Source organism: Papaver somniferum, chromosome 5, assembly GCF_003573695.1.
Source record: "Papaver somniferum cultivar HN1 chromosome 5, ASM357369v1, whole genome shotgun sequence".
NCBI lineage: Eukaryota > Viridiplantae > Streptophyta > Magnoliopsida > Ranunculales > Papaveraceae > Papaver > Papaver somniferum.
The window spans coordinates 198021022-198042472 of record NC_039362.1 but is presented as its reverse complement, the minus strand read 5'-3'; the positions used below and the strand labels follow the sequence as shown (position 1 = coordinate 198042472).

The 21451-nt window shown below is 35.5% G+C and overlaps 1 protein-coding gene and 1 long non-coding RNA gene across 3 annotated transcripts; both read left to right on the top strand.

The window, feature by feature from the left end:
* The first annotated feature begins 2767 nt into the window (after positions 1 to 2767).
* LOC113280525 lies at positions 2768 to 4581 on the top strand. Its single transcript, XM_026529137.1, has 2 exons — positions 2768 to 3247; positions 4318 to 4581. Exons 1-2 carry the CDS (start codon positions 2918 to 2920, stop codon positions 4579 to 4581), a joined length of 594 nt encoding a protein of 197 aa, XP_026384922.1. The 5' UTR covers positions 2768 to 2917.
* A 4-nt stretch (positions 4582 to 4585) lies between these two features.
* On the top strand, positions 4586 to 6656 carry LOC113284224. Of its 2 annotated transcripts, XR_003328040.1 has the most exons (4): positions 4586 to 4713; positions 4801 to 4975; positions 5539 to 5856; positions 5954 to 6656. It is a non-coding gene; the product is annotated as an uncharacterized LOC113284224 (long non-coding RNA). The 2 variants fall into 2 exon arrangements; XR_003328041.1 differs by lacking the exon at positions 5954 to 6656 and having other exon boundaries at positions 5539 to 5874.
* The last annotated feature ends 14795 nt before the right edge of the window (positions 6657 to 21451 follow it).

Below are 21451 nucleotides of genomic sequence, written 5' to 3'. Positions count from 1 at the left end.
AGAAGATGCAAGATCAAATCACACAACTTTGAGAAAGTAGTATCGGTCTGGCTTCACAATCCCAATGAAGTATTTAAGTCGTTAACCTGGTTTTTAAGAAGAAACAAAAGGAGAATCGACTCTATCTAATACAACTAGTATCACACAGAAGGTGTGGGGATTAGGTTTCCCAGTTGCTAGAGTTCTCCCTTATATAGTCTTCAAATCAGGGGTTGCAATTAATGTTAGCTTGTTAACAAAGCATTCAATATTCACCGTTAGATAAAAACCTGATTAGACTTAAGCTAATATCTTTGAACCGTTAGATCGAAAACTTAGCTTGTTATACACAAATGAAATGTACTATTTTGGGTTTATGTAACCGTACCCAAACATGAACATTTGTTGGTTCAACAATAGTTAACCAATGGTTATCCACATGAGCACTTTCATATCATGTTCTTCTTCACCATAACTAGTTCAAATGGCTCAAATGAACTAGTTAGAGAGTTGTCCAATTGTAAGAAAATCTTATGTAACTACACAAGACACAATCGAAGCAAAAACGACTCGAATCGGTTCATGAATTATATATCCACGGTTTGCATTTAGCATTCCTTAGTTAATATAAATAAGTTCACAAAAAATCGTCTTTAGATATAACCAGCTTAAGTTCGCAGACTTAGTTCGCGAACTTAAGCTCTCGGAAGGAGTTCTCAAACTCAGCAGATTTTCTCGGGTCGAGAACTTCTGCCAGTCCGCGGACTGGGTTCACGACTCTTGTTCCGGTTCTCTTGATCAACAAAGTTCGCAAACTTCGGTTCAAGGAAAAAGGACTTATACATATATGTGTTGCCATACAATGCTTATATCCATCATTGGTTATTTAATCTAAACTCTCATTTCAACCATTGAAACATTCTTAGAGGACATTTCGTCAAAGTAAGCAATTTTCAAAGTGATTGAAACGTGTCATGACTTTCGTCACTAGGTAAAGATGAACTTGGCCAAAGAAAAATCTTACCAACATATATTTCGAGAAATAGATAGGCGAGTTAAACTCAGCTCGAAATAGGAAATGTGTATAATCAAAGTCTATATAGCAAAACGACTTTTGTCTCAAAATAGGAGATAGTGTACATAGATTTTTGAGTGATAGATAAGTTCAAGTCTCCACATACCTTTTAGTCGATGAAGATCCACTAGTTCCTTGAGTAGTCCTTCGTCTTGTATGATAATTTCCATGGAATTCTTGAGCTCAACTACACTTTCTATCCTAGTCCAAGACTTAGCTATAATAGGCTAGAAATCAAGACTTATAGTTTTGATCACTAACATTGACAAACATGCTTGAGATAGAAACACATGTGAGTTCGACCGAGCAATGCTCTAACAGTTTCTGACTTCTATTTTCAAAAAAACACTTATGTACCCAAACCCCTCTTAAATCTATTTTTTATAGAAAACCCAGGCACATGATCGCCTAAGAGGGTATTTGGAACTCTGGACACTATTTAAGACTTAATTAATTCGAAAAGCATAAAATAGTCCGAGAACACAATCTCAGAATGAGTTCGAAAAACATAATAATCTTTTTTGTTGGAAGAAAATTATTTGCTTATGATTTTTGGGATTGATTTTTACTTTTGGAGTGGCAGTCCATAGATACTTTTTGATACAAATATACCCCATTTGTTTTGAGAATATATTCTCGAGTGCTTGCAATATGAGCTTCGACACAACAAACATTAACATTATGAAAATTAAACTTAAAATTTGAGGGTTTCGTTCAAAGAGTTTGTCGTTGCGGAAATTGCAATTGATACTGGGGATACTGGTGATATTCATATGTTATATTTACATTGCGGACACTATTTGTATCCTAAGAGAAGCGTCCATTATCGTATGAAGAGTTTCATGTCTTAAGGAAAAAAGACTCTTTGGATAATACAATCAGGAATTTATTGTCCATTCTCCCTAGACCCTAACAAACATGCTCAAGGTCTTTTCCTCGTTAAAAATTTCCTGAGATACCATTCAAGAAGTTTTTTTCTTCGACTTTTGGAAGTAAAAACGTCAGAAATTAGTTTGGGTACACAATTTCTGAATTGACTTCTAAAAATAAAAGAATTAACTTTGTCTGAAACGAAACGTTTTCTCTTCCAACTTTTGGTTCTGACTTCTATTTTTAGAAAAGTACTTATGTATCCAAATCTCTTTTAAATTTATTTTCTACAGAAAATCCCAGGCACATGATTGCCTAAGAGGGTGTTTTGAACTTTGGACACTATTTTAAAACTTGCTTTTAGACTTAATTAACAATAATGATAGGTTTACCGGGAGAATCCCCTAAAACTTATTTTTATGCTTAATTAACAATAATGATAGGTTTACCGGAGGAATCTACCGGGATTCTCCCGTGAGAGACACAAAAACCTGTCATCCCTGTTTTCTCATGGTGGGTCCCCGGAGCTCCCTTATTTGTGTCTCTCGCGGAAGAATCCCGGTCATTGTAACATCGTCCACTTAATTAATTCGAAAAACATAAAATAGTCCTAGAACACAATGTCAATATGAGTTCAAAAACATAATAATCTTTTTTGTTCGAAACATATTATTTGCTTATGATTTTTAGGATTGATTTTTACTTTGGGAGTGGCAGAAGTGTGCTCTTCAACTTCGGGTGGTCAAAATCAAACGCCTTTTTAAGCTATTCTCGTTCCGTCTCCGTTAGTTCAACTCTGACTTAAATTCCACGCACAAACACCAAAAGGAAATAAATTCCTTTCGTTCCCAAAATAAACGAAAGAAATCCTCCCTCCCTAAATTAGTCCACGAGCTCTCTCTGCATTCGTAAAAGAAACCCTAATTCATTCTCTCTAATTAGGGTTTTTGTCATCAATCTTCAATTAAGGTTTTTTTTTACTGTCAATCGATCATGCAGCAGACTACAACAATGTTAAAGTTCACTCCAACTTTTCATCCTCCTAATAGAATAATCAAGAAACCCCAAACTCACTTCACCAATTTTCCCAACATACACAAGATCACCAACAACAAACCCTTCCAAATTACTAATTCTCCCAACATAAACATGACCACCAACAACAAGCCCTTCCACATTTCATCCTGCAGTAAGAAGGATAACGCGGATGCAAATTCTGTATTGAAGAAGGATGCACCAAAGAACTCTACATTGACCAGTGAGAAGGAGTTGCAGTTGTCCGTTTCTTCTGCTTTTGAGCCAATTTTCTCAGCTGTTAAATGGGTAAGTCCTTCAAATCTTTTATTCTTTTTTCAGTAGAGAGTTTAAAATTTGATAAGGAAAAAAGAAAACTAGTACTGTTACAATAGGCTACACTACACTGCCCCCAATATGCCTGAGTTGACCAATAAAGGGGGTAGTTCTAAACCACTCGCTCTCCATTGCTCATAAGACGATTGAACTCTTAACTAACACTTACAGCTCTTTGATTTTAATTTGCCGTTACTCTAAATTGCACTCACCCATATGACCCAGCAATTTGCAAAGATGAGCATAGGCCACTAACTGAGTGGTGACCCCTTTAGTCGCTGCGGAGAAAAAGGCGTCCCTGCTTTGCTCCTCTCTTAAATTGTAAGCTTACAGGAAATAGTCCCAAATTTTAGCAGAAAACTTATGATGGCCTAGTTATATCGCAAATCTTTTAGATAAACCTCTTAAAGAAGAAACGGTCATCCCATTCACTCCGATTGGGATGCCCTTACTCTGACATGTCTCGTGGTAGGAGTAACATGAAGCTCAGAATTATGACAGAATAATTGAGCCTTTGGTGGTACATGCTTCACCCAAATACATCTGTGAGGTAGACTGTTGGAGCTCTGAGTTGCTTCTTGCTTTAGTGGAGAATCCTGTGGAGAGTTCACAAACCGGATAATCTTCACCATCATTCAACAAAGGACTGCCTAAGAAGGAGAACAATTCAGTTATCTCTGTCATCTCAGCCTCATTTGGGATTTTTTTCATTAAGATATTTCATGCTCCATTAGCCATATCTCACCCAGTTTTGCTTGTTATTGAGTAGATAACTTGTAGTACCTTGGAAAGGTAGTCTTCAAAGTGATGTTCTCTATCCATTTATCCCACCGGAACCTAATTGAGTATCCACACTTCTTAAGACAGTCGAAACAATCTCCTCAACAATGTGTTTCTTTTTCTGAATGCCCTTCCAAAGCCCTTTACCTTGTGGAAGATTTCTTTCTTGAACCCACATATCATCAGAATTACCAGCCATTTTACCTTCAAATTTTCTTATATTTTTTCTACTGTATGCTAATGCTAATGATTTTCTACTGTAGGTGTTTTCATCTCTGACTAAATTGGTTTCACCCTATACAAGTACATCCAAATTCAATGTTAAGCATGACCAGTTATTGTCCGAGCACACTGGAAAGGAGATTGTCGGGGTTGTTCAGCATGTGGTTCGTGATCATGACGGATTACTGGAAATGACTGTACTATGTGAACATGGTTTATTGAAGAATCTTAAAATCAGTAGCTCTGACGTTGTCAATCAGACCTTATTCAATGAGGAGGAGAACGAGAAAATGTGGAGGATTTAACAGTAGTAGAGTGCAAGGACAATTTTTGAGAAGATGGAGGAGGAGATAAAAGATATTATAAATGCTCATGATGAATTGAAATGCAATTCTAAGTATAACTTTGTTGGGCTGGAGTCAGCTTTTCCTATAAAGGTATAAATTCAAAGTTTCTAGAATGGATGCGAATTGTTTTGTTATATGCTCTGAATTCACTATTTATTTATTTTATTCTAATTACAGATCCTAGTGAAGAGTTATGTTACATTGTCCAAATTGAAAACTCCTCGCTTCGAGCACTACATGGAACTAAGGAGGAAAGTGCTCTCAGAGATTGATGAAATCCGATGCAAACATGGTGGGAGTAAGGATGAAAGTGAAGTGCTCGCAGAGATTGATAAAATCCAACGCAAATGAGGTATAGCGAATGTGTCAATAGCTAATGAATGTGTTTACAGCTCTTATTATAATACTTGTAGTTTCAGCCTAGTCTTTACTTTTAGTTTTTCTTCTTAGAAGATAATTGCATCTTTTGGAGCTACTGCAATACAAGTTTAGGAAGTGAAGCTCAAGTTTATGTAAATGATGAATTTAATGTCTGTTTGTGCAAACTTAATATTCCACATTGCGAATATGTTAATTTACAATTCTTACGGTCTCCCTATAGGGCAACATGAGATATGCAGCACAGGAACATAATAGTCTACATGGTTCTTTATCTTCTTGTTTGGAGCAAACTGTGAAGTAGCTAGGGCTATGTTCTTCCACAACTGGTTTGACATGACTTTGTGTGTTTCATGAGTACTAAATATTGTGGTAGCAGGTAGCGGGTTTACACTCAGCAATCATTTTGTATGTTTTTAGATGAATTTAGTTTTTGTTGGAATGAATGCATTGCCCTATTTAAACAGCCTTTGTTTTTTTATAGGTACCTTCTTCATTTTTTCCTAAATTTAAGTTTGGTTTACTTCGTTCTTCCAGACTCTTTCGAACCTTGGTTTGCTGCATATCGTTCAACAACAGACGTCACTCTGCCTGCACCTGGAAGAGAGTCTGTGGAATCCATCAGAAAGAGAGATTGTTTTTTGGAGCCTGAGAAATAGGGAAAGCATAGTTTCATCCTTGTCAAAAGACTGGAACATATCTGCTGGCTTTTCTTGCTTGAACCGCATCACCTATTGACATGGCCTTTCTACTGGAAAGACCTTATATCTTTTCTTTGCCAAAACATGATCCTTTCATTATTTTGTCAGTTCATATGCCAATGGTGAACAATCAGTTGGTGTTGGAAATTGGAAGGTTCATCACTTCTTTTTTTTTTTTTTTTTTTTTTTTTTTTTTTTTTTTCTTTTGTAGGTTTTGTCAATGAACTTACTAAGTGAAATTTGCATGGCAGCTACGGGGAATTTTCAAATTGAAATTTGCATGGCAGCTACGGGGAATTTCCAAATTCCACTGGTGTTACCAATCCAACTAGATTTTGTGCCCGTGCTACGCACCGGGGGACCCGAAAACCATACACATTTTATTTTCTTTTAACCATATTTTTGGTTTGGTGTGATGTGGCTTCGTCTCGCCCCGGCTCGCATTTTTTACTTGTTGTCGCAGGGTTTCCACCGCCCCATTATTTAGGAGTTTTGATTTGGTGTGGCTCGGCTTCGCCTCGCCCCAATGCATGCTAAGGAGTTTTTGATTTGATATGGCTTGGCTTCACCTCGCCCCGTCGCATAGAATTTTTGATTTTGTGTGGATCGGCTTCGCCTCGTCCCGATGCATACTTAGGATTATTAATCATGTCTGGTTCGATGCATGTTTAGGATTTTTAATTTGGTGTGGTTTGGATTCCTCTCACCTATTCCAGATGCATGCCGAGGATTTTCGATTTGGTATAGCTCGGCTTCTCCTCGCCCCTCGCTTCGGATATTGATTTGGTGTTTCTCCTCGCCCCTCGCTTCGGATATTGATTTGGTGTTTGTTTTTATTTTCTTTCTTTTTTTTATCTTTGTTGGACAGTGTTTGAAAAGATGGTGATAGGAGTTGATAGAAATATAAAGCCATTTCCAATAGCATTCAACAAAAATAATAACCAGTGTACTTATTAATTAATACATACCTAGTCAATATAGAAAAAAATTCACTATTTGTACCGGAGTAGTAAACAAAAAAGCATATGTGAAACCAAAATTAACCCTTGGGCTTTATGTTCCCCCTCAATTGTGCGCTGCAAGGCCTCGATCATGTCTTGACTGAAAAGAAACACAAAACAAAAAATAAAAAAGTATCAGTATTGCTACTGTTATTGTGTAGATTGTAGTTGTGATAGAGTCAATGGTGTTGAGGATCAACACTCCACCTAAAAACCATATACTTACTTATTCTTATAAACTAAATCTGATTATGTGTTACGGTTAATACTGCAATGAAAAACAGCAACCTAACTTAGTTTTAAAGCCTCCTCAAAAGTAAACTGGAATCAGCAATTCTCGCTGCAATGAAAAACAGCATTATTTCGTAATCCATTACTCCTCTAATACAGACAACCTTAAACATAAGAAATATTGGAGATCATGGTTTAAAAAGGCGCTTCTGGGGTGCGCTTTTGGGTGCTTTTTTGCGCTTTAGGTCATAGGCGCTTCTAGAGCACCGCTCTGTGATTTGGTATATATTAGAAGATGAAAAGTTGGGCTTTGAGGCTCAATTGGGCCTGTTACACGTTTGCTAATACTTATAAACCTAATTTTTTTTATTCCCTCTTTTAGAAATGTTTCTTCTTCTGCCTCTTCTTCTATGATGCAAAAGTTGGAAATGATGATCATGATGACAATGACTGCCTACATGATGATATGAATGATGCAAAAATTCGTGGCTAATATACTTTGATAGCTCTTGAGTAGAATAGGTGTATCAGTATGCTTAGTTAGTTTAATTATGTATTATCTGAAGTTCGTAATTTTCTTTTATTAGGTTGGAGACTTCTTATTTATATATATTATATATATTTTATAAAGCTCGCTTTCGCTTTACGCTTTTGCAACGCTTTACGCTTTGATATGAAAGCGCTTCGCCCCACGCTTTCGCTTTTTAAAACCTTGTTGGAGATCAATTTAAAATTACTCTTTTTTTACTCTAATTCTATTGATTGGTGTAAAAATGGATTGTGGGTTCATTTGAGTGCCAAGATGATCACTGTGATTTTTAATGCCATCTGCAGGAGTATTAGATATAGTTCCTTCCCTGGGATGGGAGGATGGATTGTCTTAAATCATAGTTTGATCTAAAAGTAAAATTAGGGGTTTTTGTTGTTGGATTACCAGTATGTTAATAATTGAACGAAACACACGTTTTGATTGTTATCAAACTCTTGGAAAAAAGAAAAAAAAAAACTCAAAGTAAGAAATCGTACCTGCAAAATAAGAAAAACAGTGAATAATCAAAAGTATCATTAATCATTAATCACTAAATCTAAAAGAGATTAAACAGTTAATGAAAGAAAGAGATCAGAAAGATAGTAGAGATGCGGCAGGAGAAAAAAGGAGGGAACAACAATACCTAAACTCCAAATTGAATCTGTTGCAACCCACTGTATCAAGTACCCAGTTTCACTGATAAAAAAGTACGCAAACTCTCGTTCAATACAGTTTATATTTGAGTCACAGACCACTTGAGTATGTGTGGAAAAGTATAATGATAACGACAATGAGATATATGTGTTTAATGAGAGAGGACAATATTTACTTTGGTGCAACGATATTAACATCCACATAGGGCAGTTGCAATGACCAGTTACTCAACTATGACTCATCAAAATTAGAACTATCAACCCACATGCAAGAAATACGAAACCTTGGTGGCATGACAACAGTAAAGAGATATGACTTAACTGGGAGTAGATAAGACCTTATAAGTCTGTGTTTATAGCAATCTGACTCTATGGAAAGATGTACTATCTCAAACAACGCATCACCAGTACAGAAACGTTCTGAGTTGGTTCAAAGCTTTGTTTCTCCTGAGAAATATCTCACATATTCTTCATTGTCTGAAACTGTGTATAATTGGGAAACACGCCTAGATGAACAGTTGGATGATATTTCGGATGAAAGTGATTCAGAGGAGGGATATGTTGTTGATGAGGAAGTCTCGCAATACATCAAGCCTTTTGACCATCTCACGAAGAAAAATAAGTAAACATCTTACTTGGCTGAGTTTCTGACCCCTCTCTGTCTAGAAAACAAGAAAATGAGAAAACTCTTTAAAGGTTACGATTTTGGATATAATCTCTTACAATCCCTTATTAAAGATCGTGAAGAAGATGTACGTTCAAAGAATTCTGAATGTGAAAATCTTCGTCGAAATCTCTTTATGTTGAAAAAAACTTGCAGAATCTGAAGCAAGGTGTGACTCTCAACAAAATTGTTTCAATGACAGAGAAAGTGTCTTTCTCTCTCGAGAAAAACGCCTTGAGGCTGATTTAGCTCATGCTCTTGATAAAATCAAGATGTTGGAGGAGGACTTGGAAAAGTTCAATACTAGTTCGAAAAAATTAACCACTATGCTAGGAGCAAGTAAAAATCATCGTAATACACAAGGTTTGGGCTATAAGGGAATAGATGCTCCATGTATTAGCAAAGAGGTAAAATTTGTCAAGGCTAGTGATTCTTCTCAACAAAAGGTTTCCACTGATGGCAAAAGTTAAATACCTTCACTGGCAGTTAAGGTTTGAAAGAGCAAATTTTATCAACCTCCAAAGCCAGCACATACGAATCCGGGTAAGAACATTCCTTATATTTGTCATTATTGTGAAACAAAGGTCACCTGAAAAGGAGATGTCATTTTCGTATAAGGAATTAGAAACTTCATGATGTTCTTGTTTGGGAATCACAAGAATTTATGAAACCAAGATCATATGTTAAGGATAATCCCCTTTAGGCAAAATCAATGCTGTAATAAATCTAGATTTTCCTAAGGGTGCACACGGTACGGTTCGGCTCGGTTCTTGGCGAGACTGAGTACCTGTACCTCCCTAGCCTCGGTTCCAAAATTTTGGACCGGTACATGTACCTTGTACCTCGGTTCCGGTACCATTCAGTACACGTACGGTACCAGGTACGGTTCCGGTACCAGTCGGTACTTTTCCAGACATATATTTCTGTCATTTTCCCAGAAAATCTAAGTACCTATTTTACCTGTTTTTCAATATATTAAGTAATATCTCAATCAAAGAACAAAGCAACAACTAATAAGTAACAATAATACTAGCAAACCAAAGGGCCAAACACACACAATAAAGTCTTGAAAATACGAAAAAAGAACAAGTAGCAGTAGGCAGTAGCATACAAATCACACACTAAGTCTTGAAAATGAGAAAATCTGAAAAAAGAACAACTAGCAGTGAAGCTAGTGTTGCAGTAGCAATGACTGGACAGTGGTGGCAATGACAAATACAAAGTCTTGAATCTTGATCTTCTAATCCATGTCAGCAGCACTTGTGGTGGTGGCATTATTGTTGATAGGACCAAGTAACGCTGCAAAAACAAATAATAGCAGTTGGTAACTATTAGTCTATATCTATTACTGCCAAACACAAGTAATAATGTAATATGTTTATCAATATATGTTTGTATAATTATATGTTACCTTCTTCAAGTTCAACATCATCATCTGGTATGTAATCAGATAGAAGATCAAGTTGTATTGGCTTCCTTAGCCTGTCTCTAGTCCAATAACAAATTTCAGCAACTAATCAAGATTATCTGCAACAATACACTTGATCAAGTCAGATAAACAAATCAATATTATCTACTCCTAAAACTTTAAGCAACAAAAAACCTATTCACATTAACTTCTCAGTACCTATTGATTCTTCATTTCAATAAAATCCATTTTATTTAGACAAACAGGGAGGTGATGAAACATAAGAAGATTCATGAAACATAAGAACTAACTACTTGTCATTCTTGTCCTGCTCTAACATGTAATTGCAGTTAACTACTTGGTACTTATATCATCATCAATAAAGTCTAACAGCAGTATAATGAACCAAATCGTAATCCCAGATTGCTAATTGTAACTAGTAGGAACACCTAACCCATATTAACTTTATAAACAAAAGTTACAAAACCACAAAATTTGAGCATTACTGCAAGTAAATGCACTTTTACAACACCAAAAGATTGAGTAACTAACTAATTATCTACCTACTTCTAGCAATCATGTAAATTAGAAATCAGAACAATTACTAACACCCTAATTTCATTAACAAAAAGAAAAAGAAGTACTCAAATTACTAAACATCACCATTACCATTCAAAGATTAGCACTAGACACTAGACAGTGAATTAGGAACAACATAATCCAAAACAACAACAAATCTCTAACCTTTTCCTTATCTTTCTCCACTCCTTTAGATAATCTGATTGATACTTAATCCAGTTCAGTTCCTTTCTTTTCCCTTTGTCTTACACTGTGAAAGTTAAACCCTAAAATAATCAGACATAGCTTTCAAGATCAAAAGATTCAAAACTTCACAAAAGTAATGATTACACATCGAAGCTTTGTCTTGATTATTCACGAATCATCAACGAAAACATGATTATAATGAAAGAGAGGTACACAGATAAGAAGATGCAGATTAGAAGAAACGTTAACCTAAATTGAAGAAAAAAAATCAAAATCTGAAACATCTGATTACCTCTTAGTAAGAACTGAGACATAAACCAATATCAATCAACGAGACAAAGGAGTAATCCAATAGAGTTCTACATTTCTTCTCCTTCTCAGAGACGGAAAGAAACAAAGAAACGAAATTGAGAATAGAAACCCTAGCCCTATAATGTTTGCTTACATACCACAACCTAATCCAACGGTTATTATTGATCTATCATCCCCTAAATATGACGGCTACAACTAATCGGTACAGACGGTACGGTTCGGCATGGGACTAGGTCAGGACTGTGTACCTGTACCTCCCTAGCCTCGGTTCCTATTTTTAGGACCGGTACCTGTACCCCGTTCCTCGGTTCGGTACAAAACCAGGTACGGTTCGTCGGTCTGGCTCGGTTCCTGTGCACCCTTAGATTTTCCTATAAACGTCATACGAATCCTTTTCACAATCATAATAGTTATCAAAAGGATAACTTCGTAAAGATGAAGATAAGATCTGATGCTCCCAATTGGAGAAAACCTAACTTGCAAAAGAATAGTCAATCCAATTATCTTTCGAGAAATCTAGAAGAGAGTAATTGGAAGAAGGTTCTGGTTGTTCCTAAATGCACGCAGCTGTGGGTACCAAAGAAAGCCAATGATGCACTGAGTGTCAAAAGAAATGATCTCCCAGAAAATTCCATGACTATGGAGAAGGCAAAATCCATGATGTTGGAAGTTACAAATTTCTTGGGAAAAATGACATTAGATATGAAAGGTTCTAAAAGTTATCTCTTTCATGATAACTCAAAAGTGGAACACAAGAATCAGTAGAAGAAGAAACGTAATAAACCAAAAACTATAGATTGTGAAAAATCCATGGTTGCGGAAAAGTCGGTTCCTGACACCTGTGGTGAGAAAGACATTGTTCACCAAAACACAACTTGATTGTATTGAAAGTGCATCCTCACCAAGAAATGCCATGTTATGTATACGGTGAGGGAAACATAAGAACTGGGGAACACACATTATGTTGGATATGATTTTGAATTTTTGATAAGATTGTAGAATTCGATTGGATTCTTCTAAAAAGGTATGTCTCTAGTCTTGAGATGGATTTATGTTTTTATTATTTGCTTAAAGTACTTAATCATTGTCTGGATATAACACAGTATGCATACCCATATGTAAACTGTTGTAACATACCGGTATGCAAACGGTTTTAAATGTTAAAGTCCGGGAACTAAGTTTGCGTACCCGTTTGCAAATTGTTTCACCTGAATGTGGTCTGGAACGACATTATGCATGCCCGTTTGCAAGCTATCCGAAAAGATCAAGTCTGGAACCTAAGTTTGCATACCCGTTTGCAAACTTATGTGGTTAAGTTCTAAAATCGGTTAAGTACGATTTCATACTCATGAACAAATACATTTATATATTGAATGCAATCTTTGCAAATCGTGGCTAAAATGTTCGTGAACTGATTCTTTTGAATCAATCCGATTATGCTTCAATTGTGTCTTGTACACTTCTATAAGAATACAAACAATTGAAAAACTCTATGAGTAACACAATTAGATTCATTTGATTATCATTTGTTCTAGAAGTGTTAAGATGAACATGGTTAACACAAAAGTGTTCATATGGCTAACATCGATTAACAATTGTTGAGCCAACTCAATATACACGTTTAAGTACGGTTACCCATGTCTAAATGAAAGTATATTTAATTTGTTTGTAACATGCTAAGACCATCTAACGGTAGAGAGATATTTTCTTGGTTTTGTGCAAACTTAGCATGAATCTTAAATCAGGTTTTTATCCAACGGTGAATATTGATTTCTTAGTTACAAAGTTATCAGTCCCTGATTTGAAGACTATATAAGGGAGAACTCTAGCAACTAGGAAACCTAATCCCCATACCTCATGTGTGATACTAGTTACGACTAGAGTCGATTCTCCTTTAACCTAGGTTTTTCCTAAAACCATTATAGGCTAACGACTTAAAGACTTCATTGGATTCTGAAGCCAAGCCCAACTATTTTCTCTGTAGTTGCGTGTTCTGATCTTACTTGTTATATCGTATTGAGCACTATATTCTCTAAGATTTTCTCAATATTTATCTCCGATAGGTAAGATATAAAAACTAATCACAAAGCTCTTCGTCTAATTCTCTGTGATTCCACAGTAAATTGTTCTACTACCATATAGTTAAGTTATTGTGAGGTGATTGATACTTCTAGGCTGTTCTTCGTGAATATAAGTAATTGGTTCCTGTTCACCTTGATTTATCGAAAGACGGAACAAACTTCATAGGTATTTCTGTGGGAGACAGATTTATCTATCGTAATAGACTTTTCTGTGGGAGACAGATTTGTTTATCAAGTCTTCGACTTTGGGTCGTAGAAATTCTTAGTTGTGGGTGAGATCAGCTAAGGGAATCAAGTGCGTATAAACCTGCTGGGATTCAGAGACGTAAGGAACGCGACTGTACCTTAATCAGTGTGAGATTGGTTAGGGCTCAACTACATTCCAGTCCAAAGTTAACTTGTAGTAGGCTAGAGTCTGTAGAGGCTTAATACAATGTGGTGTTTAAATATGGACTAGGTCCCGTGGTTTTTCTGCATTTGCGGTTTCCTCGTTAACAAAACTTCTGGTGTCCTTGTTACTTCTTTTCCGCATTATATTTGTTTATATAATTAAAATATCACAGGTTCTGCGCAGTTCAATCAATTGCTAAATCCGACCTTTGGTTGTTGATTGAAATTTTTTGATACCGTTCAAGTTATTTCTCATATCAATCGGGCTCACAGATTTCTATATGTTCGATTGCAGATTGTGTTGAGAAATTGAGATATAACTCTTGGATATATTTCCTTGACTGAGTCTGACTGTCTAGTTGATTCTCTTGGAATTATATTGGAGTTAGTCCATACAGATTCCCGAACGAAATATTGGGTGTGGTTGTTAGACCCTCGCTTTGTCAGGTAGAAACTCCCGCGGATATCCTTTGCCCGCGCGGATTTTATAGGCCCGCGCGGCTTTCCTTTGAACGCCCGGTTGATCATCCAACTCACTCAACAAACCAACAAATTTGTTGGTTTGCCCATCCATTTTTCGTGTATGTTGAGTCCATAGTGGGATCAAAATGAACAAATCTTTGATTTGTTGAGTCCATAGGAACTGCTCTTAGGCTTCTATTTATATATAGATAGAAGAAACCCTAATTTTAGCCGCTGGGGCATCTTAGTAAATTAAAAATAATTTTTAACATAACCAATTTTTTTTTTCCTTTTCTCTGCGGTATAAAAATCCCATTTCATCTGTATCAATATAATCTTGTGGGCACACTTTATCTATTTAAGAAGTAAAAATTTCTCCACAAACAACAAGGTCAAGCCTTAGAAATTACATCAACTTAAAAGAAAGAAATTGTGAATGTAACTTAATATATGTCGCCGAATCTCCCTTCAATAGACTGAGAAATTCATCCCACAATAGACCTACACTATTCAGGAAGGAAAAAATGTCAGTAAAACATGAGTAAGTGATTGAATTTTGTACTTGAGTATTTCTAATTGCTAATTATCCAATTCCTACAAAAATAAAATAAAGAAAGCGAATTTACCGGTATATTATTTATGTTTTCTCACGAAAGTAAAAATTGAAATTCCCATTGTTAATCTTTATTTCCTTCATGTTCCACTTCCTTCGGTTTGTAATGTTTGAAATCAAACTTCTTCATGAAAATGAAATCATAAATTTTGGAAAAGATATAAGCATTGCAGGAATGTTTGGCAACTAAAATATCACATGTTTATCTCCTCACAAAAAAACCGAAATGAAATTATTACATGCAATCTTGTGGTGCCTGCGATGTTTTCTTCCGTGAAGTCTTATCATTTGGCGATAAATATTTGTAGTTTCTCCAATCATCAAGCAGAAGGCTAAGTCATGAATTTTGGGTTCCAGGAAAAAAACAACAGTTTGCATGCGTTGTACAAAATTGGTTCATATCTTACTTGGTTTACATAACCTACCAAAGTAAAACGTATTAAGAAACCTAATCTTCAATGCAATATCTTTTATATATATAAATCAAATTTGATTTCCTTAAATACATCCTTGGTCATGTTGATTAATTAAGATTTTAATTCTTAACTCATACCAAATATACGTAGAATTGTATTATTCTATTGTTTGATTTCTGAATTTGGTTGGTTATTCCAGTCATAAGAGTTATTCAAGAGATATCTACCATAAGATATTTGTAGATCGGTGTCCTCGTAAAACTGGGTAAATGGTTCTCGAAACCAAACTATGCCAGCGTATGCATGCATGAAAAAATAATTATAAAAAAGTTATTTTCATTGTGTATTATCCAGTGCATTTCGTGATAAATAATCTTATCATTTATCGGTTTGAAATTAAACTATTAATAATTGTATAATAATGAAATAAGTATCTAAGAAGAGGATACCCATACCATTTAGGGTACCTAGGTTAAGGTATCTCTCCATCCAACCAGTGCAAGATCTCATCCATGATGATGATGATGTGGATGAGTAAGATGATGAAGATGTTGATGAGTGAGATGGGCTGATTTTAGAGAGTTCTTTAGAAAAAAAAAATTCATACGTTCTCCACGTTGGATCTTTTAGGTTAAGAGTCATCTCATAGTTCCTGAAGGCTCTAGGCGAACTTAAAAACTGAGTTTTTTTTATGTGTCACGTCTATATTAGATTTTTTCTTAAAACATTAGTATCTACACATACATGGACCTAATAATCAGTATTTTCCCACCCAAGCTTATTATATAATTTGTATATGAATTGCTTAAAATTAGAAACTTTATTTCTTAAAAATGTTTAATGAAAAGTCTAGATGCTTATTGATGCAAAGTCGTAATACAACTTGTGTATTTTTCGACTTTAATTAAACGCCTATCTCGTGAACAACTTCGCCTGTGCCTATTGGATGGTCAATTTTCATTGAAAAAGACAAAAAAAAAATGTGGCTTCACTATCTTTAGTCGCTTCACCTACTGTGAAGACTTCTAGCATTCAACACCTTTGGATGATATTCCGAAACAGTAATGGACTAATATGTTTCAGTGACCGATCTATCAATTTCCCAGATCAACGAGTTAATCATAGATAAATTGAGTTCCCTTTAAATAATATGAATTCATCTGTATCGGTTAGATCAACTAAGATCAAGATTGCCGAAATAACCAAATCTTAGTTCACAATCTATCAAATTCGATTTTTGAAAGAAAAACCAAGTGATAGATTATCAATCTATACAACAAGCTATAAAAGGTCTATGCAAGATAAATGATTTTTTTGAATCCTAACCAATCAAGTGTGCATGAAGTATCACAAAGTTCAAAATACCAATAAGAAAATATTCTAGTATTCAAAGTACTTGCTCAAACCACTTGATTCCACTAATAATCGATCACGCGCAGAAGTCTATTAACAATGGGTGATCAAAAGTCTTGTCTTCGGGTCTTGAACCAAAAATCAGATCTGAAATCGTTGATCCTTGAACTAGTTTGAGTGACCTTATATCAGAAGAGAAAGATCACATAATAAGCAAACTATATCTATCAAGCTTCAACATGCTTTTAGTCAAATCAATAATCGAAAACTAAATAACAATACTACCTAGTTTCTAACCGACGATACTACTAGATGCTTATTGATGCAAAGTCGTAATACAACTTGTGTATTCTTCCCTGTATATACACTATATAACCAACTTCATATATATAGTATCAAGGAAGAATACACAAGTTGTGTTACAAATTTGCATCAAGAAGCATCTAGTAGTACCGTTGGTTAGAAACTAGATAATATTGTTATTTTTTTTCCATATAAAAAGGTTGAAAGCAACGTAGATAGAAAAAAAAGAAGTTCAGTCTGAATTTGTTATAGCATAGAACGGTTTAAATCACCAAGCATTGGTATGTCAAGTTTTCTTGTCATATTTTAGTATCAAAACTAATCTAGAGTCGCTTGATTAAATATTAGAGTCAACTTTGCTTAGGTTAGACTAAAAATTCTAGGAATATTGAGACATACCAGTATTACTCCGAAGACATGAAGAATGAAAAGAAGTAATGACTACAACGACGACACCATCCTTCCACTTGAGGCTAGTAATATTGACTTGATCTTATTTCAATTCCTAACGTATCTTTCAAGTTGTGCTATATTGAAAATTGTTAGAGCATTGCTCGGTCGAACTCGCATGCGTTGGTATCTCAAGCATGTTTGTCAATGTTAGTGATCAAAACTATAAGTCTTGATTTCTAACCTATTATAGCTAAAGGTCTCGGACTAGGATAGAAAGTGTAGTTGAGCTCAAGACTCCATGGAAATCATCATACAAGATGAAGGACTACTCAAGGAACTGGTGGAAATTCATCGACTAAAAGGCATGTGGAGACTTGAACTTATCTGTCACTCAAAAGTCTATTTAATCTATCTCGTATTCTTGAGACAAAAGTCGTTTTGATATCTAGACTTTCATTATACACATTTAAAATTTCGAGTTGAGTTTAACTCGCCTATCTATTTCTCGAAATATGTATTGGTAAGCTTTCGCTTTAGCCAAATTTATCTTTACCTAGTGACGGATGTCATGTTATGTTTCAATGACTTTGGAAATTGCTTTGACGAAAAATGGTCTGTGAATAACGACTATATAACGTCCTCTGAGAATGTGTCAATAGTTGAAATGAGAATTTAGATTACATAACCATTGGTAGGATATAAGCATTGTTGTGGAAACACATATATGTATAAGTACTAATTCCTTGAACCAAAGTTTGCGAACTTTGTTGATCAAGAGAAACAGAATGTGGCGTGAGCCAAGTCCGCGAACTCAGTCCGCGAACTCAGGAAGTTCTCGACCCGAGAATTTCTGCTGGAGTTTGTGAACTCTTTCCGTGAGCTTAAGTCCGCGAACCCAGTCCGTGAACTTGAGTAGGTTATATCTAAAATCGGTTGTTCTTGAACTCATGTTTATATAAACTAAGGAATTCTTTTGCAAACCATGGCTATAAAGTTCATGAACCGATTCGAGTGAATCAAACCGTTTTTGCTTCGATTGTGTCTTGTGTAGTTACATAAGATCTAAGCAATTTAACAACTCTCTAACTAGTTCATTTGAGTCGTTTGGGCTAGTTATGGTGAAGAAGAATATGGTGGATATGAAAGTGATCATATGGCTAACCATTTTGTTAACTATTGTTGAACCAACAAATGTTAATGTTTGGGAACAGTTACATAAACCCAAAATTGGACATTTCATTTGTGTGTAACAAGCTAAGGTTTCGATCCAACGGTTGAGAAATAATAGCTTGAATCTAATCAGGTTTTCATCTAATGGTGAATATTGAATGCTTTGTTACCAAGCTAACATTGATTGCAAACCCTGATTTTAAAGACTATATAAGGGAGAACTCTAGCAACTGGGAAACCTAATCCCCACACCTTATGTGTGATACTAGTTTTATAAGCTAGAGTCGATTCTCCTTTAACCTTGGGTTTTCTTCTCTAGACCAGTTTAACGACTTAAAGACTTCATTGGGATTGTGAAACCAGACCGATACTACTTTTCTTGTAGTTGTGTGATCTGATCTTGTTGTTACTATCATTTTAAGTACAATTGTAACAATTGGATTGAGATTTATATCTCCGATAGGAAAGATAGAAAAGTAATCACAAACACTTCATCTCATCGTTTGTGATTCCGCAATATCTTTTTTCTCTGCGTCGATTACGAATATTGTGAGGTGATTAATAATACCAGGTTGTTCTTCGGGAATATAAGTACGGGTTATCAATTGGTTCCTGTTCACTTTGATTTATCAAAAGACGGAACAAAACTCGTAGGTATATTCGTGGGAGACGGATTTATCTATTACATAGATTTTTCTGTGTGATACAGATTTGTTTATTAAAGTCTTCGACTTTGGGTCGTAGCAACTCTTAGTTGTGGGTGAGATCAGCTAAGGGAATCAAGTACGTAGCATCCTGATGGGATCAGAGGCGTAGGAGCATAACTGTACCTTGGATCAGTATGAGATTGATTGGGGTTCAACTACAGTCCAGACCGAAGTTAGTTTGGAGTAGGCTAGTGTCTGTAGCGGCTTAATACAATGTGTGTTCAATCTGGACTACGTCCCGGGGTTTTTCTGCATTTGCGGTTTCCTCGTTAACAAAATTCTGGTGTCCGCATTATATTTGCTTATATAATTGAAATATCACATTTTGTGCGTTGTTCAATCAATTAGAATATCCGACCTTTTGGTTGTTGATTTAAATTGATTGACACTTGGATATTGGTCTTTGGTACCATCCAAGTTATCTCTCTTTGATAAAGACTCGCAGATTTTTATTTGCTTGAGTAAAGATCAAATCGAGAGATTGAAATATAAACTCTTTGATATACTTTTTATCTAGATTGAGTCTGACTGTCTAGTTGATTCTCTAGAAAGTATATTGGAGTTTGTCCATACAGATTGCTAGTTAATCGAATTGTTGGGTGTGGTTGTTGTACCCCCGCTTTTTCAATTGGTATCAGAGCAGGAAACACGTTCAAGACCTCACAAGTATGTGTTTGTAGCGATCTGACTCTATGGACAGAAGTTCTATCTCAATATACGTACCATCAGTCTTCGATGACTCAAACTACCCAGGGTGGAAAATTTATATGTGTGCTTATCTTCAAGCTCGTGATTTTCAAACCTGGGTACGTATAGCTAAAGTCTATGATCCTCCGGTTGATACAAAAGGCGATGTATCTATACCTAAGGATATTGGTAGTTATAGTCCTGAAGAATCTCTTGCTGCATTGCAAAACTCTGACGGATTAAATGCTATCAGAAAAGACGTTACCCCAGACCTTCAACACTATGTGTCTACTTGCATTAAGTCTGAAGATCCCTGGGATATCTTAGAAACTATATTTGAAGACAATAGATACGTTTCTAAGAAGTATGCCATCGATGGAGGAAATAACCTCAACACCCTCTCCAAAAATACCTCTCTAGGAAAGGTAAAAGTTCTTGATCAAAATTCTGTTCAAACCTTTGCATTCAATGCTGTTTCCGACACAAGTGAGTCCTCTAACTTGTCTTAGGCTGATGAATGTTGTTTAAATGGAGATTGGTTCGATAAACCGTTGATAACAGAAAGGATCAAGGATTTTGTAAAAAGAAGCATTAGATGTGATAAACATCTTCTGTCAGCTTTTGCTGCTAATGATTCTGTGAAAGAAAAATCTTTAAGTGTCAACGTTTTGATTGCGTCTGATGGATGTGATGAACCCGCAACTCTTGCAGCAGAAACATCCACATACTCAAGGTATGATTCAGAAATTGAGTCTGACACAGAGATTTTTGATTTCTTGAATATAGAGGTTCTTCAAGAAAATATTTAATTAAAAGCTTCATCGAAGAAACTAGAATCATTAATCCAGGTGAAAGATCTTGAGATAGACTGTCTTAATGATAAACTCACCAGAGCCACTGCTCTAAATTAAAAAGATAGTAATACTCTCAAGGATGATCTACAGAGATTATTTGGAAGTTCTGACAAAATCTCAGCAATGTTATTTGGTCAGAAATCCTTTGGAAACACAAATGGTTTAGGATCTAAAATAAAGACTGCAGGTTTTTCCAACCCTGTTGTTTTTATTCATAAAAAATAAAGGTTGACGGTTGTGATAAACAGAAGGCACTTCAACAAGACAAAGGATTGATTTGTTCGTATTTTGGAAATGCGAATCATGTTCAAAACACGTGTTGGAGGTTCAAGAGGAACAACAAAAGAATTTCCAGACTGCAAAAGAACATGTAAAGGATGAATCTGGATAATCAACATGGGTCTCATAAAACCAATGCTTCCAGAATCAGAAGAGGTAGGAAATCTGTTTATACAACAAGCCTTGGTAAACAAGGGAGCATCTCGCTCACAACGTCTCTGTCTAATTCCAGAGACGTTCACATCCTCATCTTTAACTTGAGAAAATTGGGTTTTGCGTCTTTGTGACTCAAGTAGTGTATTTAATTTTGTTAAAGAAATATTCTCCTAACAATATAGATATTGAATCTTTAAACTATGGAAGACTTATCCTTCTAGGGTTTAGACATTTCACAAGTCTATTTAATACTTTTGTAGACTTCTTTCTTTTCTAAAAAGATACAGTTTCATGGCTCCTGTAACTAGAGGCACCACAAGCA